This window comes from Delphinapterus leucas, chromosome 19 (assembly GCF_059928025.1).
Source record: "Delphinapterus leucas isolate spDelLeu-1000000601 "Yukka" chromosome 19, BTC_Dleu_Yukka2, whole genome shotgun sequence".
Classification (NCBI taxonomy): Eukaryota; Metazoa; Chordata; class Mammalia; order Artiodactyla; family Monodontidae; genus Delphinapterus; species Delphinapterus leucas.
Genome location: NC_143147.1, coordinates 25,322,861 through 25,337,607, shown reverse-complemented (window position 1 = coordinate 25,337,607; position 14,747 = coordinate 25,322,861). Strand labels below are relative to the sequence as shown.

At 41.3% G+C, this 14,747-nt stretch overlaps 1 protein-coding gene across 11 annotated transcripts in view; it reads left to right on the top strand.

Moving 5' to 3' along the window:
• MYO1D (myosin ID) overlaps nt 1-14,747 on the top strand; it is a 344,153-nt gene that overhangs the window by 101,894 nt on the left and 227,512 nt on the right. For 10 of the 11 annotated variants that reach the window (XR_016388918.1, XM_089900792.1, XM_089900794.1 and 7 more), the window contains 6 exons: nt 267-320; nt 1,494-1,589; nt 5,487-5,603; nt 7,225-7,428; nt 11,966-12,111; nt 12,193-12,307. Coding sequence is in view for 10 of the 11 variants with exons in the window: in XM_089900792.1 (XP_089756918.1) it covers nt 267-320; nt 1,494-1,589; nt 5,487-5,603; nt 7,225-7,428; nt 11,966-12,111; nt 12,193-12,307 (732 nt within the window). In the remaining variant the exon portion in view is untranslated. The remainder of the gene's footprint in view (nt 1-266; nt 321-1,493; nt 1,590-5,486; nt 5,604-7,224; nt 7,429-11,965; nt 12,112-12,192; nt 12,308-14,747) is intronic. The other variant, XM_089900787.1, reaches the window with a different exon arrangement.

The window sequence follows — 14,747 nt, the reverse complement described above, 5'->3', positions numbered from 1 at the left end:
CAAGTCTGTTCTCTATGTATGTGAGTCTGTTTCTGTTTTGTAAGTAAGCTCATTTGTATTATTTTTTAGATTCCACATATAAGTGATATCATATGGTATTTGTCTCTCTCTTTCTGACTTGCTTCACTTAGTATGGTAATCTCTAGGCCATCCATGTTGCTCCAAATGGCATTATTTCATTCTTTTTTATGACTGAGTAGTATTGCATTGTATATGTGTCCCTCATCAGATTAATGATTTTAATGTGCTTTTTTTTTTTTTTCCAGTCTAGAGTGATTGTGCAACAGCCAGGAGAAAGAAGCTTTCATTCTTTCTATCAGGTTAGTAATCTGTTATGCAGATAATCAACCATTTGCTCAGTTGTGCAGGAAATGGATGTTTTTATTTGGGGCTCTCTCCTGTCCTGTGCCTCCCATGCCTCCATTGGCCCGCGATACGTTACACATGTGTGCACACACGCATACACCCTACCCCGTGGGCTTCTTCAGAGACTTGACGAGCATGGCTGTTATAAAGAGCTAGCAGGTGGTTAACCAACCAGACAGCTGCCTTAGTTGAGCATCCCTTGTGTTTCTTTGCAGTGTAGGTAACATTTTAATGACCCTAAAAGCTTTTGAAATGGTACATTCTGAATATGTTAAATTAATTTTGTATTATTTTTGAATTGAAGCTTTTGTTCCCATATTGGGGTGTTCCAGAGATGGGAATAGAAATTCAGGTTGTTTTCGTTAAAAAAATCAATTTTAAAAATCCAATAGTTACATCTTTTCAGGAAACCAAAGTGTGCAGTTTAATATAGAGGATTTAAATGTATTGCCTTCTAAAATGCATGTTCTACGTAGAAGGACTATGTGTATTGTATTTGTGTTTTTGTTGACAATTCGCCATGCTTCCAATAAACTAGCTTTCTACCAAATATAAGAGTTCTGTTCGTTTCAGGAACCTGTAACTTTTTCCGCACTTGAGTGAAAGTGTTGGCATTTGTCTCTGTCCGACACTACAGTCCTGGTTACCCAGTTGTCCTTTCCTGGGATATAGAGATGGATGAGGAGAAGCTGTTTGTTTCCAGTGTGATTCAACATGTGACTGGCCGCTGACACCTCTTAGTTCTGAGGCAATACTGACGTTTTCTGAATTTGAAACATCACCCTATGCTGCCCAGATAACAAGGCTGCTGAACGCGTGACCACCACAGAGCGCAAGCTCCTGTTTTACAAATGGCCGCAGTCAAAGCAAAACCTTTCATGCCAGTTATGTTGTGAAAGGGCTAAGACTTTTAAAGGAACTCTCCTCATGACTGTATAACATCATCACTGATGACGTTGAAGCCATTACCTTCGAGGTTTAAAAAAATAATCTTCAAAGCTAGGAACAGGAGGACCCAAGTGAATTAGCCCAGAAAATGAAAAAAAGCTAGGCTACCAGTAAGAATACATGGTGTGTTGGGTTCAGGATGTATTTTGCTAACTTATTTTTAATTAAATATTTTTCAGCTACTCCAAGGAGGTTCAGAGCAGATGCTCCGCTCTCTGCATCTCCAGAAATCCCTTTCATCCTACAACTACATCCATGTTGGAGCCCAATTAAAGGTAAGAGTTTCCTTTTTGAGATGATTCAGAAATAGAATCAGAGAATCAGAAGGGACATTAAATAATTATCTGGTCCAGGCAGCTGCCTTTAGGCAAATGAATGGCTCTTTTATTCTATTCTATTTTTAAAATTCTCAGGGACGGAGATTCAATATATTATTGACTCAGTAACTTTGCTTAATTACCCATTACTGTATTTTATCACCATCCGATAGGAAAGAAGTTTCTCTCTTATGATCTTGTGGGGTTTTTAAAAATTTTTAATCCTATTACTTTTATTTTGACACTATAAAAATATTGTTACAAGTAGGAAATCCACCGCAAAAGAAGGTACCATGTCATTTGGCCAAAGGCAAGTTGGTAAGACAAAAGAAAGTTTAAAAGCACTGTGGTTAAAAATCAATCAATCAATCAATCAATAAAAGCACTGTGGTTGAACATGGATATCAAAGATTGCCATTCACTATTTTTTCCAATAATGATTTTGATGTACTCTAGAAATAGTTTTGTGACCCTTGGAGCATTTCTATTCAGCCTTCAATTTTTTTCCATTTTTTTTCCCCTTCCTTTGCATGTAAGCCCTTGCTCACACATATGCAGATCTTTTTGCCCTTTTATTTCTAATTAGTTTTCTGCTATATATATAATACAATTTCTGCTAGCCATTTTATAGCTAATCCTAGTAATATAGTAGCTTATTGATGATAGGTTATAAAACAGTAATTGCAGTGTTATCCAATTTTGTTGGGGGAAAGGTGTGTGTGTGTGTGTATACACACACACACACGCACACACATAGGCATACACACACACACACACATATACACACACAGACATACATGAAATAAGATTTGGAGGGAAATGCACCAGGGTTTTACTTGTTTAACTCTGGATGGATGAGATTATGGATATTTGTGTTCTGCTTTTTCCGCATTTCACATCTTTTCTGTAATTGAAAATGCACAGCTTTTGTAGTTGGGGGGAAAATAAAAGAATTTATAAAAGGAAAGAATCTAGATGTGGGAGGTGTTTCTTTTTTTTTTTTTGTAATTTTTGCTCTTCATCTTAAGCTAATTATACCTGCATTACTGGTTTAATGGTATTTTTATTATTGTGCATATAAATAAATGATATTTAGCGTTTTGCAATTAATTTTCCATTGTTTGAAATTTAAGTTGCATGAATTTTTTACTTTTATAGTCATCTGAGAACAGGATGTTTGGCTGAAAATTAATTGAAAGCAAACAAAACACCAGAAGGCAATACTCCAGCTTTCTGAGAATAGGTCAGAGGTACTCTAAAGATGTATAAAGGATTGTAAAATCAACACTTAAAAAGCCAGTGACTGAAAATATTCTTTTTAAATCAAATTGTCTTATTGACCAAGTGGCTTTTGACCCGGTCATGTAGAGCCCCACAGAAAGCAAGCATTAAATAAACATTTAGCCTTTTTTTCAAAGCTAAATTTAGCTTAGGTTCCCTTTCCATCAAAGTTTTCCATTCCTATTCCTCCCCCTCCTTTTTTTCTGCCTCTCTAATAAAAACAAAGAAGCAATACATGATCACAGTCAAAACCTAAAATAAAGATGAACCAAAAGGAAATAAAAATATGCTAAAGCTCACCATGCAGAGATAATTATTGATAACAGTTTATGTGTATATATTTATTCATGGACTCATAACAAATCCTGATGAAATAAGCCTTTTATTAGATTATAATGTAATCATTAATATCTTCCCATGTAAACAAATATAAATTAATAGAATGATTTTAGTAACTATAAAGTATTGCACTCTGTGTATCATACTTTTACTTAGCTATTCTAAAATATAGGACTCATGTACAATTACGACCCTGTGGGTTGCAGTAAGGTAAGACCCAATTAAAAGTCACCCAAAACAATAAGGAACTTGGTTATCTCACGTAACAAGAAGCCCTAGGATGGGGCAGTTCCAGACGTGGTTAATTCCGTGCCTTAACGGTGTTGATAGGGACCCAGACGTTCATTTGTTTCTCCCACTTACCAGTTCTACCATCGTCACTGGATCGGGCCGGTCTGCTACAGCTGATTTTCCTCATGGTCCCCAAATGACAGCAGCAGTTCTAGGAGTCACAGGCAGAGGAAACGTTCCTGGCCGTAACCCTTGATAAGCTAGGGAAACCTCATGTCTTATGGACCAGAATGGCATCACATGCCCGTGGCTGACCAATCACTTGGTAAAGGGAATAAGGTCCCTGTGATTTGTTTAGACCAATGAAGATTTACCTCCTGAGGCTGGCACCAATTCTGAAGAACGGGTGCACTCAGGGAGGGGTAAACAAATCAGGGTCCTATCAACAAGAAAGAGGCGGGGCTGGGGAATGCCTGTTAGGTAAGCAGCTGACAGTTGTCCTCAGGAGGACACGTAGACTTTGTGTCTGGTTTCTTTGCAGTTTCGACATGGTTGCAACATCTAGTAATAGTAATATCTGATACTCAAGTGCTTTTTATGTGCTAGGAGCTAGGGAGGTGCTTTATATAAGTTCTCATTCCATTCCCACAACAACCCTGTAGGAAAGGTGTTATTATGCCCATCGTACCCACGAGGAAATTGAGACTTTACAAGGTTGACTGTCTCACTCAGAGAGCTGGGAGGGGGAAGAGCTTGCCTGGTTGTGTCCTGGACGTTAGAGGAACACGTGCTCATCAGGCAGAGGGGAATCTTCCCTGTGCTCTTCCTTGGCAGGTGAGCATCAGGCCAGATGTCTGTGTCCCGGCCAGAGCAGAAACTCACCAAGGAAGAGATCAGGCCCTGCGCAGGTGCTGCTTTGGGAAAACTGCTAAGATAGGCAGTTACCGTTGCTTTATTGTAAATTTTATTGACACACTTGTATTTCCAACCTGAGGGCTACAGATCCTCAAGGCAGGCGATTTATCTTTGAACCCCCGTCTTGGTCTAGCTGGGCTGCTACAACAGAAATACCATAAACTGGGGTGCCTTATACACAACAGAAGTTGATTTTCACAATTCTGGAGGCCGGGAAGTCCAAGATCAATGCACCTGCAGAGTCAACGCACGCTTCCTGGTTCAAAGGTGGTGCCTGCTTGCTGTGTCCTCACAGGGCAGAAGGACCAAGGGATCTCTGGGGTCTCTTCTCTATGTGTACCAATCCCATCGTAAGGGCTTCACCCTCAAGACCTAATCACCTCCCAGAGACCCCACCTCCTAACACCATCACCTTGGGGGTTAGGATTTCAACATACGAATTTGGGGGTTGGGGGACAGACATTTATTCTACGGCAGCACTTCTGTGCCATTTAAAGATCTGACTTGCTGAATGTTTGTTGAATGCCTGAAAAAGTGACGTGATAGTCCCAGACCATTTCCTAGCTTGCTGAACGATCAAGGCAGGCCCCTTGGCTTTGGGAGGCCCGCTCTTCCCCACCCGTGGAGTAGAAAGCCTGACCGTACACATGTGGGAGTGTTGTTTCCAGCCAGGACAAGACTAATTGTGGAACAGAAAGCCACAGACGACAGTAGGTAGCCAGGCGTATGTCTCGGAGGCTCCGTCAGTCAAGAGTTTCCATTTGTGGTCTCACATGTCATGCCACTTCCTCCACCCATCCTGGAGCTTCTCTGAGCCAGCTCAGGACTTGCTTCCACACCGAAGTTTCCAGAAATGTTCCTGGTGCTTGTCTTAGGTGACGGCGACTCTCACAGTTGGGCATTGTGGGTGCTGCGTTATGTTTCTACCCCCGAAACCATTTTTATTTTCTTTGAATACCCATCATCCCTTCAATGACTTACTCCAAAGACATCAAGGCCTTGGCTACACTTGAATTTAGTCTCATAGTTTTTGGATGTTAATGCTCACATGCAGTGTCTGTGACCTCAGTTTCCTGTTTTCATTCCTAGTCGTCTATCAATGATGCTGCAGAATTCAAGGTAGTAGCTGACGCCATGAAAGTCATTGGCTTCCAGCCCGAGGAGATTCAAACAGTGTATAAAATTTTGGGTACTATTCTTCACTTGGTGAGTGGGGACGCCTTTCGGAATTCTTCGCACCTCCCTGTGGGACTAGGATGTTCTTTCAGAAGGTTTGGGGTTTTGTAAAAAGTAATTTATGTAGAGAAAATTCCTCTGGCATTTTGAAGAACTTTACTCTATCTGTAGTTTCCTCCTACGTGTTCTAATAATATGAGGGATTTTCCAAGCCACCGTGGGTTTTGAGACTGTGGCTTTAGTTCGTTCACTGCCTTTCTGGTATGTCAGACTTCGAACTGGTTAATTTCAAAGGTAAAAGAGTTCAGCAGTCATGTGACCACCAGTGGGATAAGCTAAAATCTTTTGAACAGAGCAAATTTCTAAAGGCATTTGAAACATAGAATCATAGATTTCTAGAACTAGAATTTTGCTGATCTCATTTTATAGACTGGAAATGACTGGCTTAAAAGCACATCCAGTTCATTGCAGCCAACACCACGGACCACCCTGGCCCACTTACGCACAGGTTATTTTCCACACATCACACCAACCTTAGAAGTAAAGAACCATCAGTCAGAGTCCTTTCATTACTGTCTATACGATTAGAGATGTTGAAAGCATAATGAACATGCAACCTGGTAGTGAATGAGTGACAACATGGATACAAATCTGGAATAAAAACGACCTTTCGCTTTCCTGTGGCGAGATTTAACTCTTAAGTGAATCAGAAATACACAGGACCTATATGAAAAATATTATATAGCAGTATATAAACAATCTCTTAAATGTTCCTGACTAGGAAGACTTTAACATTCTAAACTGTCTCATTCTTTCAACTAGTTTTTAAATACGGTGCTACAATAATCCTTCAGAATCCAAAGAGGAATTTTGTTTTTCAGTTGACGTAATGATTCTAGAATTTACCTAGAACAATAAACATGTAAGAAGGTCGAATAAAATGTGTTAGAGTAGTAGGGTAGGGGGCGCAGGGGAGGGGAGGCACGACTAATTCCACCAGGTTTAAAATGATAGTAAAAGCCACAGATTAGTTCATGTGCTGGACACCTGGTAGGCGGCTAATAAGTATTTATTGCCTGTTGAATGAGTGGAATATAAACAGACTCAAAAACTTGGTGGAAATTAATATGTAATGAAGGTAATATTTCAAATCAGGAGGAAAAGCTAGACTATTCAATGAATGGTGTGTCGGAGCAACTAACCATCTGAAAATATAAAGTTAAATTCTTACTTTACACCACATACCAACATACATCCTGGTGGATAAAAAGCTTAAATGTAAGAATAGCCGTATGAGGAATAGAAGAAAACATTAAATATTCATAAAATCTTCAGAGTAGGAATGATCTAAGTATAACACCGAAGAAAAACCCTGAAGCTAATGATTCATAGATTTGACTACATAAAAACGTAAAATTTCCATCCATCAAAAACATATGCTGAAAATTAAAGTATAGATGAGTGTCTGGAGAAGGAAAAAATGCATAAAACACTAGGTTTTTATATGTTGAGATATTAATGTATTTAGGAAAATAGGCGCTCCAAACAAGGTCCCTTGGAATTCTCTCTTAAACTAGCAAATATATCCCTGACAGCGTGTTTCAGAATCTCACTGGAAGTGGTGTGTCTTGGTTTTTCTCTTCTGATACAGGGAAATTTAAAGTTTGTAGTGGATGGTGACATGCCTCTGATTGAAAATGGCAGGCTTGTATCTATCATAGCAGAATTGCTGTCCACCAAGACAGACATGGTTGAGAAAGCCCTCCTTTACCGGACGGTGGCTACGGGTCGTGATATCATCGACAAGCAACACACAGAACAGGAAGCCAGCTACGGCAGGGATGCCTTCGCTAAGGTGGGATTTTAAAGGCGCTGTGTCTGCCTTGTGAGGGTTCTGGTACCAAAATTTCTAACATCATGGGGAGGAGGTTGTTTCCATACACCACCAGTTCTCTGTGATGCCAGCTGGGTGTCCTACAGTTTAACTCGATTCTAACACTGTCTACCGGAGATAGTATCATAGTATCACACCCCACAGGTTAAGGGCTCAGTCCCGCAAGCCTGTCCCCCAACACACACACACACACACACACACACACACACGCGCGCGCGCATGCTTACCACCGGTGCTTCTGACCAACCAGCTATAGATGGGAAGTACCAACAGCCTCCTCCTTGGATTCCATTAATTGCTAGAGTGGCTCACAGAACTCAGGGAAACATTTACTTACATTTACCGGTTATTAAAGGATATGATAAAGGATACAGACCAACAGCCAGATGAAGAGATTTATAGGGCAAAGTCTGGGAGGGTCCCGAGAACAGGGGCTTCTGTCCCCGTGGAGTTGGCGTACATCACCCTCCCAGTGTGTGGATGTGTTCGCCAACTGGGAAGCTCCCAAACCCTGTACTTTGGGGATGTTATGGAGCTTCCTCATGTAGGCACGGTCAATTATTAACTCCATTTCCAGCCCCTCTTCCCTCTCTGGAGGATGAGAGGTGGGACTGGAAATTCCAAGCTTCTGATCATGGCTTGGTGTTTCTGGTGCCCAGCCCCCAGCTAGGAGCACACTCAGAGTCACCTCCGTAGAGTAAAAATGCTCCTAATGCTTTTATCACTCAGAAATTTACAAGGGTTTTAGGAGCCCCGGGTCAGGGGTGGGGTCCAAGACAAATATCAGAACAAGAGATGCTCCGAGTGTCCTTATCACTTAGGAAACTCCAAGGGTTTCAAGAGCTCTGTGCCAGGAACCAGGGGCAGAGACCAGTATATTTTCTATTATCTCACAGCCTGGTGTTGATCTCAGTTTCACTTTTAGTGAAATTCTATGAGGAGGTGTTCAGACGTTCCTGGAAAGTAGGTTAAGCCTTTTGAAACCAGAGTGGTACTTTTTGACCAGCACGGTCTCAGCACCCCATGGCTGTGAGCATCGCTGCCAGAAACATTCTCAGAAAAGCAGAAGCCGACTGACTGGGGAGGTCAGGGCCCCTCGCTTGCACAGGCCCCTTTTGTGGCCCTTCGTTTTGCTTTCCTCACTCGATAATGCTTCGTGCAAGTCTCCTTCAAGCCAACTGGCGGACCCATTGTTTTAGTGTCTGTGTGGTGATGGGACCATAATTTATTAACCATCCACGTCTTATGTCATTCACCTTGTTGCCTTTTTTTTGCCACTACAAACAATGCTGCAAATTCTTGTCCATCTTTCCTTACACACCAGTGCTTTTATTTCAGTTAGATGGCTTCCCAGGAATGAGCAGGTCAAAGGACACCCTGATCTGAAGCTTTAAGTGACTGATTTTCTGGGTGTACCGTGATACCTCATTGTTACTTTAGTTTTCATTGCTAGTGTATTTGAGCATCTTTTCCTATTTTTGTAAAGTATTTACATCTGTTCTGAGAACTGCTTGGGTATATGTTTGTACATTTTTCTTTGGGGCTGTTATCTTTTTTATTGTCCATTTGTAAGAGCTCATAACTTTAACCTATTGTCTGTTATCCATGTGGCAAATATTTTATTTTCCCAAGTTTACATTTTCTCTTTTTCTTGTTTGCTGGTTGATTAGGTTGCTACATATTCCATTTTTTTACTCTTGTAAACCTCTTGCTTGGTTTTTAGTCTTCAGAGGAATTCGAATTTATCCAAATGCAATGGAGAGTGGCATATTTTTTTTTTTTCTTTTTTTTTTTGTGGTACGCGGGCCTCTCACTGTTGTGGCCTCTCCCATTGCGGAGCACAGGCTCCGGATGCCCAGGCTCAGCGGCCATGGCTCACGGGCCCAGCCGCTCCGCGGCACGTGGGACCTTCCCAGACCGGGGCACGAACCCATATCCCCTGCGTCGGCAGGCGGATTCTCAACCACTGTGCCACCAGGGAAGCCCGAGAGTGGCATATTTTAAGCAGAGGCAGTGTCATCAAGTTTGAATTTTTAAAATGATGGCTCTGACCTTAGTATGAGAATCTTATGGGGCTCTGACCTTAGTATGAGAATCTTATGGAGCAGTGAGTAGGGCAAGGGTGGAAGCAAAGAGACCAATTAAGAGGATATTTCAGTAATCCAGGAGGATGACGATAGCAGCTTGGACAGGGAAAGTAGCAGTGGAAATGGGGAAAAGAGGATAATTTGAGACAAACTGTATCTGGAGAATAAAATCCACAGGACCTGTTGTTCTGGGGATGATGGAATCAAAGATAATTTCTGACATGGTCCAACCCACCTCTCCTGTCTCATTTCCTGCCATATTCCAGACTCGTTTCTCCCCTTTACCACATTAGACTTCTCTCAGGCCTTACATGTTGTCTTTATCCCTTTATCCTTCCAGCCACAGGGCCTCTGCACATGCTGTTTCCTCTGCCTGGATTGTTCTTCTCTCCCCTCTCACCTGGTTAACTCTTACCATCCTTCTGATCTCAGCCCACTTTCTCAGAGAAGCCATGCCTGGCCTTTCTGAACACTGAACAGGTTGAAGTCTCCTCACATCCCATGCACCTCATCTGTGCGTGCTTGTGTGTGATTTTCCTTCACTCTACTCCCTGAGCTCCTTGGAGACAGAGACAGTGTTCATGTTACTTGGTACAGTATCTCCCACAAGCTGCACAGAGCAAGTACCCAGCAAACATTTAATGAGCGAATGAATCCCCAAGTTTCTGTTTCTATTTATTTACGGTTAAAAGTTGGGTAGGAAGGACTTCCCTGGTGGCACAGTGGTTGAGAATCTGCCTGACTATGCAGGGGACACGGGTTCGAGCCCTGGTCCGGGAAGATCCCACATGCTGCAGAGCAACAAAGCCCGTGCACCACAACTACTGAGCCTGCGCTCTAGAGCCTGCGAAGCCACAACTACTGAGCCTGTGTGCCACAACTACTGAATTCTGCGCACCTAGAGCCAGTGCTCCTCAACAAGAGAAGCCATTGCAATGAGAAGCCTGCACGATGCAACAAAGAGTAGCCCCTGCTTGCCGCAACTAGAGAAAGCCCGTGTGCATCAACAAGGACCCAACGCAGCCAAAAATAAAAATAATTAATTAAATTTAAAAAAAATGTTGGGTAGGAACAGTTTTAGGAGGTGGGAAGATCAAGAGTCCAGACAGGACATAAGTTTGAGACAGCTGTGAGACATCCAAGAGTATTGTCAGGTAGGCAGTCAGACATGGGAGCCTGGAGCTCAGAGGAGAGGTCTGCATTCAGGTGATACGTTTGGGGTAATATTATATCACCGTCCTTTAACGTTGTATGAAATGACTTAAAGGGGAGGAGATAGGGAGTGAAGAGGAGAGGACTAGGGAGAGCTCCAGCTTTTAGAGATCAGGTAGAGGAAGAGACCTCCTAAAGGCCGCTGAGGAGGGGCAGCCAGTGAAATAAGAGGAAAACTAAGAAAGTGCGGATTCAGGACTTCCCTGCGGGTCCAGTGGTTAAGACTTCACTCTTCCACTGCAGGGGACGTGGGTTTGATCCCTGGTTGGGGAACTAAGTGCCCGCATGCCACCTGGCATGGCCAAAAACCAACCGACAAACAAGAAAGTGTGATATTACGAATCCCAGAGAGCAGAATGTTTCAAGACAAGAGTAGGAAATTGGGTTGAGTGATGCTGAGTATCTGAGTAAGATGTCCCTGTAGAGGTACAAGAAAGGGTCCATATAGAGGTGCTTGGGGTCCTTGATGAGCCATTTCAATGGAGTCATGAGAGAGAAGTGAAGACTGGAGTGGCTGGAAGCGTAAAGGGGGGAGGGGGAGGGGAGGAATGGAGGTGATGTGTATGGATGTGTGTAGGTGAAGAGAGCGGGTTGCTGGAGGGAGATGTTAAGGAAAGGTTTTCTAAAGATGTGACATTGCAGCGCACGTTTGTGTCAGGATGTGAATGTGTGTGAGTGTGTGGTGCCTTTGTCCCTGTGTGTGTTTGCGTGTGTATCCTTGTGCATTGACTGTGTATTTGATTCTCAAGGAATTTGAAATGGTGGCCTTTTGGCTCAGATCTTTATTTAGCATTATAAACCAATGTTTATATATTTAGAATCCATAGGGCATAGAACTCATTGGTTCTCTGCTTTTTATAGTTGATGAGATTAAAATAAAGCCATGAAGTGACTTATATGAGGCAGTAGGCAAATTATGGGTCTTAGCAGGGCACAGAAACACACCTAAGGAATGTTGTTGGAATTCAACACATGTAGTGAGCCATAATAATCTTTTAAAACTCCAACCATCATGCTACGTCGTATAATTTTTAAACAGATGATCTGCATTTTTCAGCTTAGAGGATTAACAGCTATGCTAAATGGTAAGGAGGAGGTCAGTACGAATTTAATTCAATAGGAATTTAAAACTTATCACAAACCCAAACAGGGGACTCATTTCCAATGGGCAAGAATTTACGGTGTCATTTTCATCACAGGCCATATATGAGCGCCTTTTTTGTTGGATTGTTTCTCGCATCAATGATATTATTGAGGTCAAGAACTCTGACACCACCATCCACGGGAAGAACACGGTTATAGGTGTCTTGGATATCTACGGCTTTGAAATCTTCGACAACAACAGGTAAACCGGATAAGGTACTGAAAACCCTATTGTTTATTTTTTTTTTATTTGTTTGAGCCTAATTGATTCCTTTTCTTGCAGCTTTGAACAATTCTGCATCAATTACTGCAATGAGAAGCTCCAGCAGCTGTTTATTCAGCTGGTCCTGAAGCAAGAACAGGAGGAGTACCAGCGGGAAGGGATCCCCTGGAAGCACGTGAGTGGACTCGTACAGACTGTTCACGATAACGTCAACTCTTAGCATCCTGGGTACCTGCTGATCTTCTTGGGTGCTTGAAACACCTAAACCTTAGCTTTCCTTTTCAGGGTATTGAAATATTACAGTTCATTTTCAGGGTCGATAGGTGGGATTTCTCTAATTTGGTCGACTGTCTGGTTGGTGCCCAGAAAAGGCTGAGTTGAAAATCAGTAAACTTACGTTCACTTTACAGCTGATGCCACGTAGTTTTTTTGATTCACATCTGTTAGAGTTTAGCATCATTTATAAGTTATTCAGGGCAGCAACTTATGCCTTCAATTGGCTGAACTTTGCTTCCAAACTGAGTTTCTTCCCCTTCCTTCTTTCTTTTTTTGCTCTTATTTCCCCTTTTTTCTTCTCCTACTTTGTAAGCCAAGTGGCATTTTATTGTCTTTGGTTAATGAGGTTCGTATTCCCTGAAACCCATGCGTGAAAACAGCTGTATTAACTTTGATTTCCATTTACTTTCCTTTGTGTCACACAACAGTTATCACCTCTCTTCTCCTGGCTCTCTGTGAACTTTGTATTTGTCACTAGTCCAATAAGATACAGCCAGACAGTATGATTGATGCAGGGTGCAATACCACAGATCACAGCTAAAAACATGACAGTTAGACCTCCTGTTCACGATAGAAATGGGACCTTGTAATTTTCTTTGAAATTTGTATTTTTGAACAATTTTGAGGACAGACAAAAAAAATCAAAAACTTCTCTGAGTTTCCATAAATTTCTGTGTTTATCCTTTTGCCAAATAGTATAGATAATGAAGTCCGTATTTGTATTTTGATATCCGGTGTGAGCAGTAAAAAGCTATTTGAAATGCTGTATTTAAATTACTTTTATATTCCTTCCCATCTTCCTACTTTCCATCTCCTCTCATTCAGAAAAAGGAGATACTGGTATGATAACTAGCTTTCCTGCTTCAAATTTCTTCTTTGCCTTCCATCCATCGTGTGTTAAATGTTAGAATACCGTAACAATTTTGTTCAAGTATAGTAGTATGAATTCTACATATTTACAAATAAAGCAAAGGGTGTATTATTACTTTTTAATAGGAAGACCTACAGTTTTGATTTAAAGAGTGAAGTCTCATTGCATATTTAAGATGTAATTCAATTCAGTTAAGTTTACATGCAGCTTTCTTAGAACGAATCTGTTGCATAACATAATACACAATTATAACTGGGGCTTAGGTTTTTATAGCAAACTTAATCGTAAAACTTGTTATTCAGATGTGGTTCAGAGATACTGGTCCAAAATATCCTTTAACAATCAGAATATCAAATTCCACAGGCATAGTTGATAAAGGGAAAAGTCAACAGTTGCAGGAGACTATTCCAAGCATCTGAAAAAGGAGCAAAAGCCCTTTAAAACAATTCTTAGTGAAATAAAGCAAGAAAAATGTGACCTAGAGGTAACAGAAAGCTCACTCCAAAATAATAGTTACTGAATACAGCCCGGGTCCCCAGATTAGAATCTCCATTCTGGGCAAGTATTTCCTTTAAAAACCCCTAACTTTAGAACATAGTGATTAATTAAAAAAAAAAATTTTATTATGGAAAATTTCAAGCACACATAAGAGCAGAGGTCACAATATAATAAACTCCTTGTACCCATCACTCAGTTTTAATAGTTATCAGGGAGTTGCCAGTCTTGTGTCATCTGTACCCCACCCACCCCCAGATTATTTTGAAGCAAATCTCAGACATCACATTATTTCATCTGTAAATATTTCAGTGTGTTTCTCTAAAAGATAAAGACTTTTATAAAAAACCATAGGCACGACACCATTATCACACCTAAAAAATTAACAGTAATTCCTTAATGTCATCAAATATGCAGCCAGTGTTCACATTTCACATTTCCTCAATTGTCTTAGAGTTTTTGGTTTTGCTTTTACAGTTTGTTCGAATTTGGATCCAAATAAGTTACTTACGTTGTGATTGGTTGATAGGCCTCTTGAACATCCATCGATTTTCTCCTCTCTCCCCTCCCTCCCTCCCTCCCTCCCTCTCTCTCTCTCTCTCTCTCTCTATTTTCCTTGCAATCTTTTGTTGAGAGAATAAGTCATTTGTTCTTTAGAGTTTCCCACTGTCTGGATTTTGCTAATGGGGTTCCCGAGGTGTCACCTAACCTGTTTCTCTGTTCCTTATATGTCTTGTACATTGGTTATTAGATCTAGAGTCTTGACTGGTGTCAGGATCACCGTCTATTTCACAGGTGGTATGTGAACTTCCACCAAGAGATTCATAACGTCTTGTCTCCCTAATTGATTCGCCTTTACATGATTTTGGTGCCGTAGTTTACAAGTCATTTTTAGGTGCTGAGAACTTGACTCTCAGGCACAAAGCTGCTCTATTTGGAGTGAGGATGGGAGCCCCAGAGCCCTGTGCCCCTG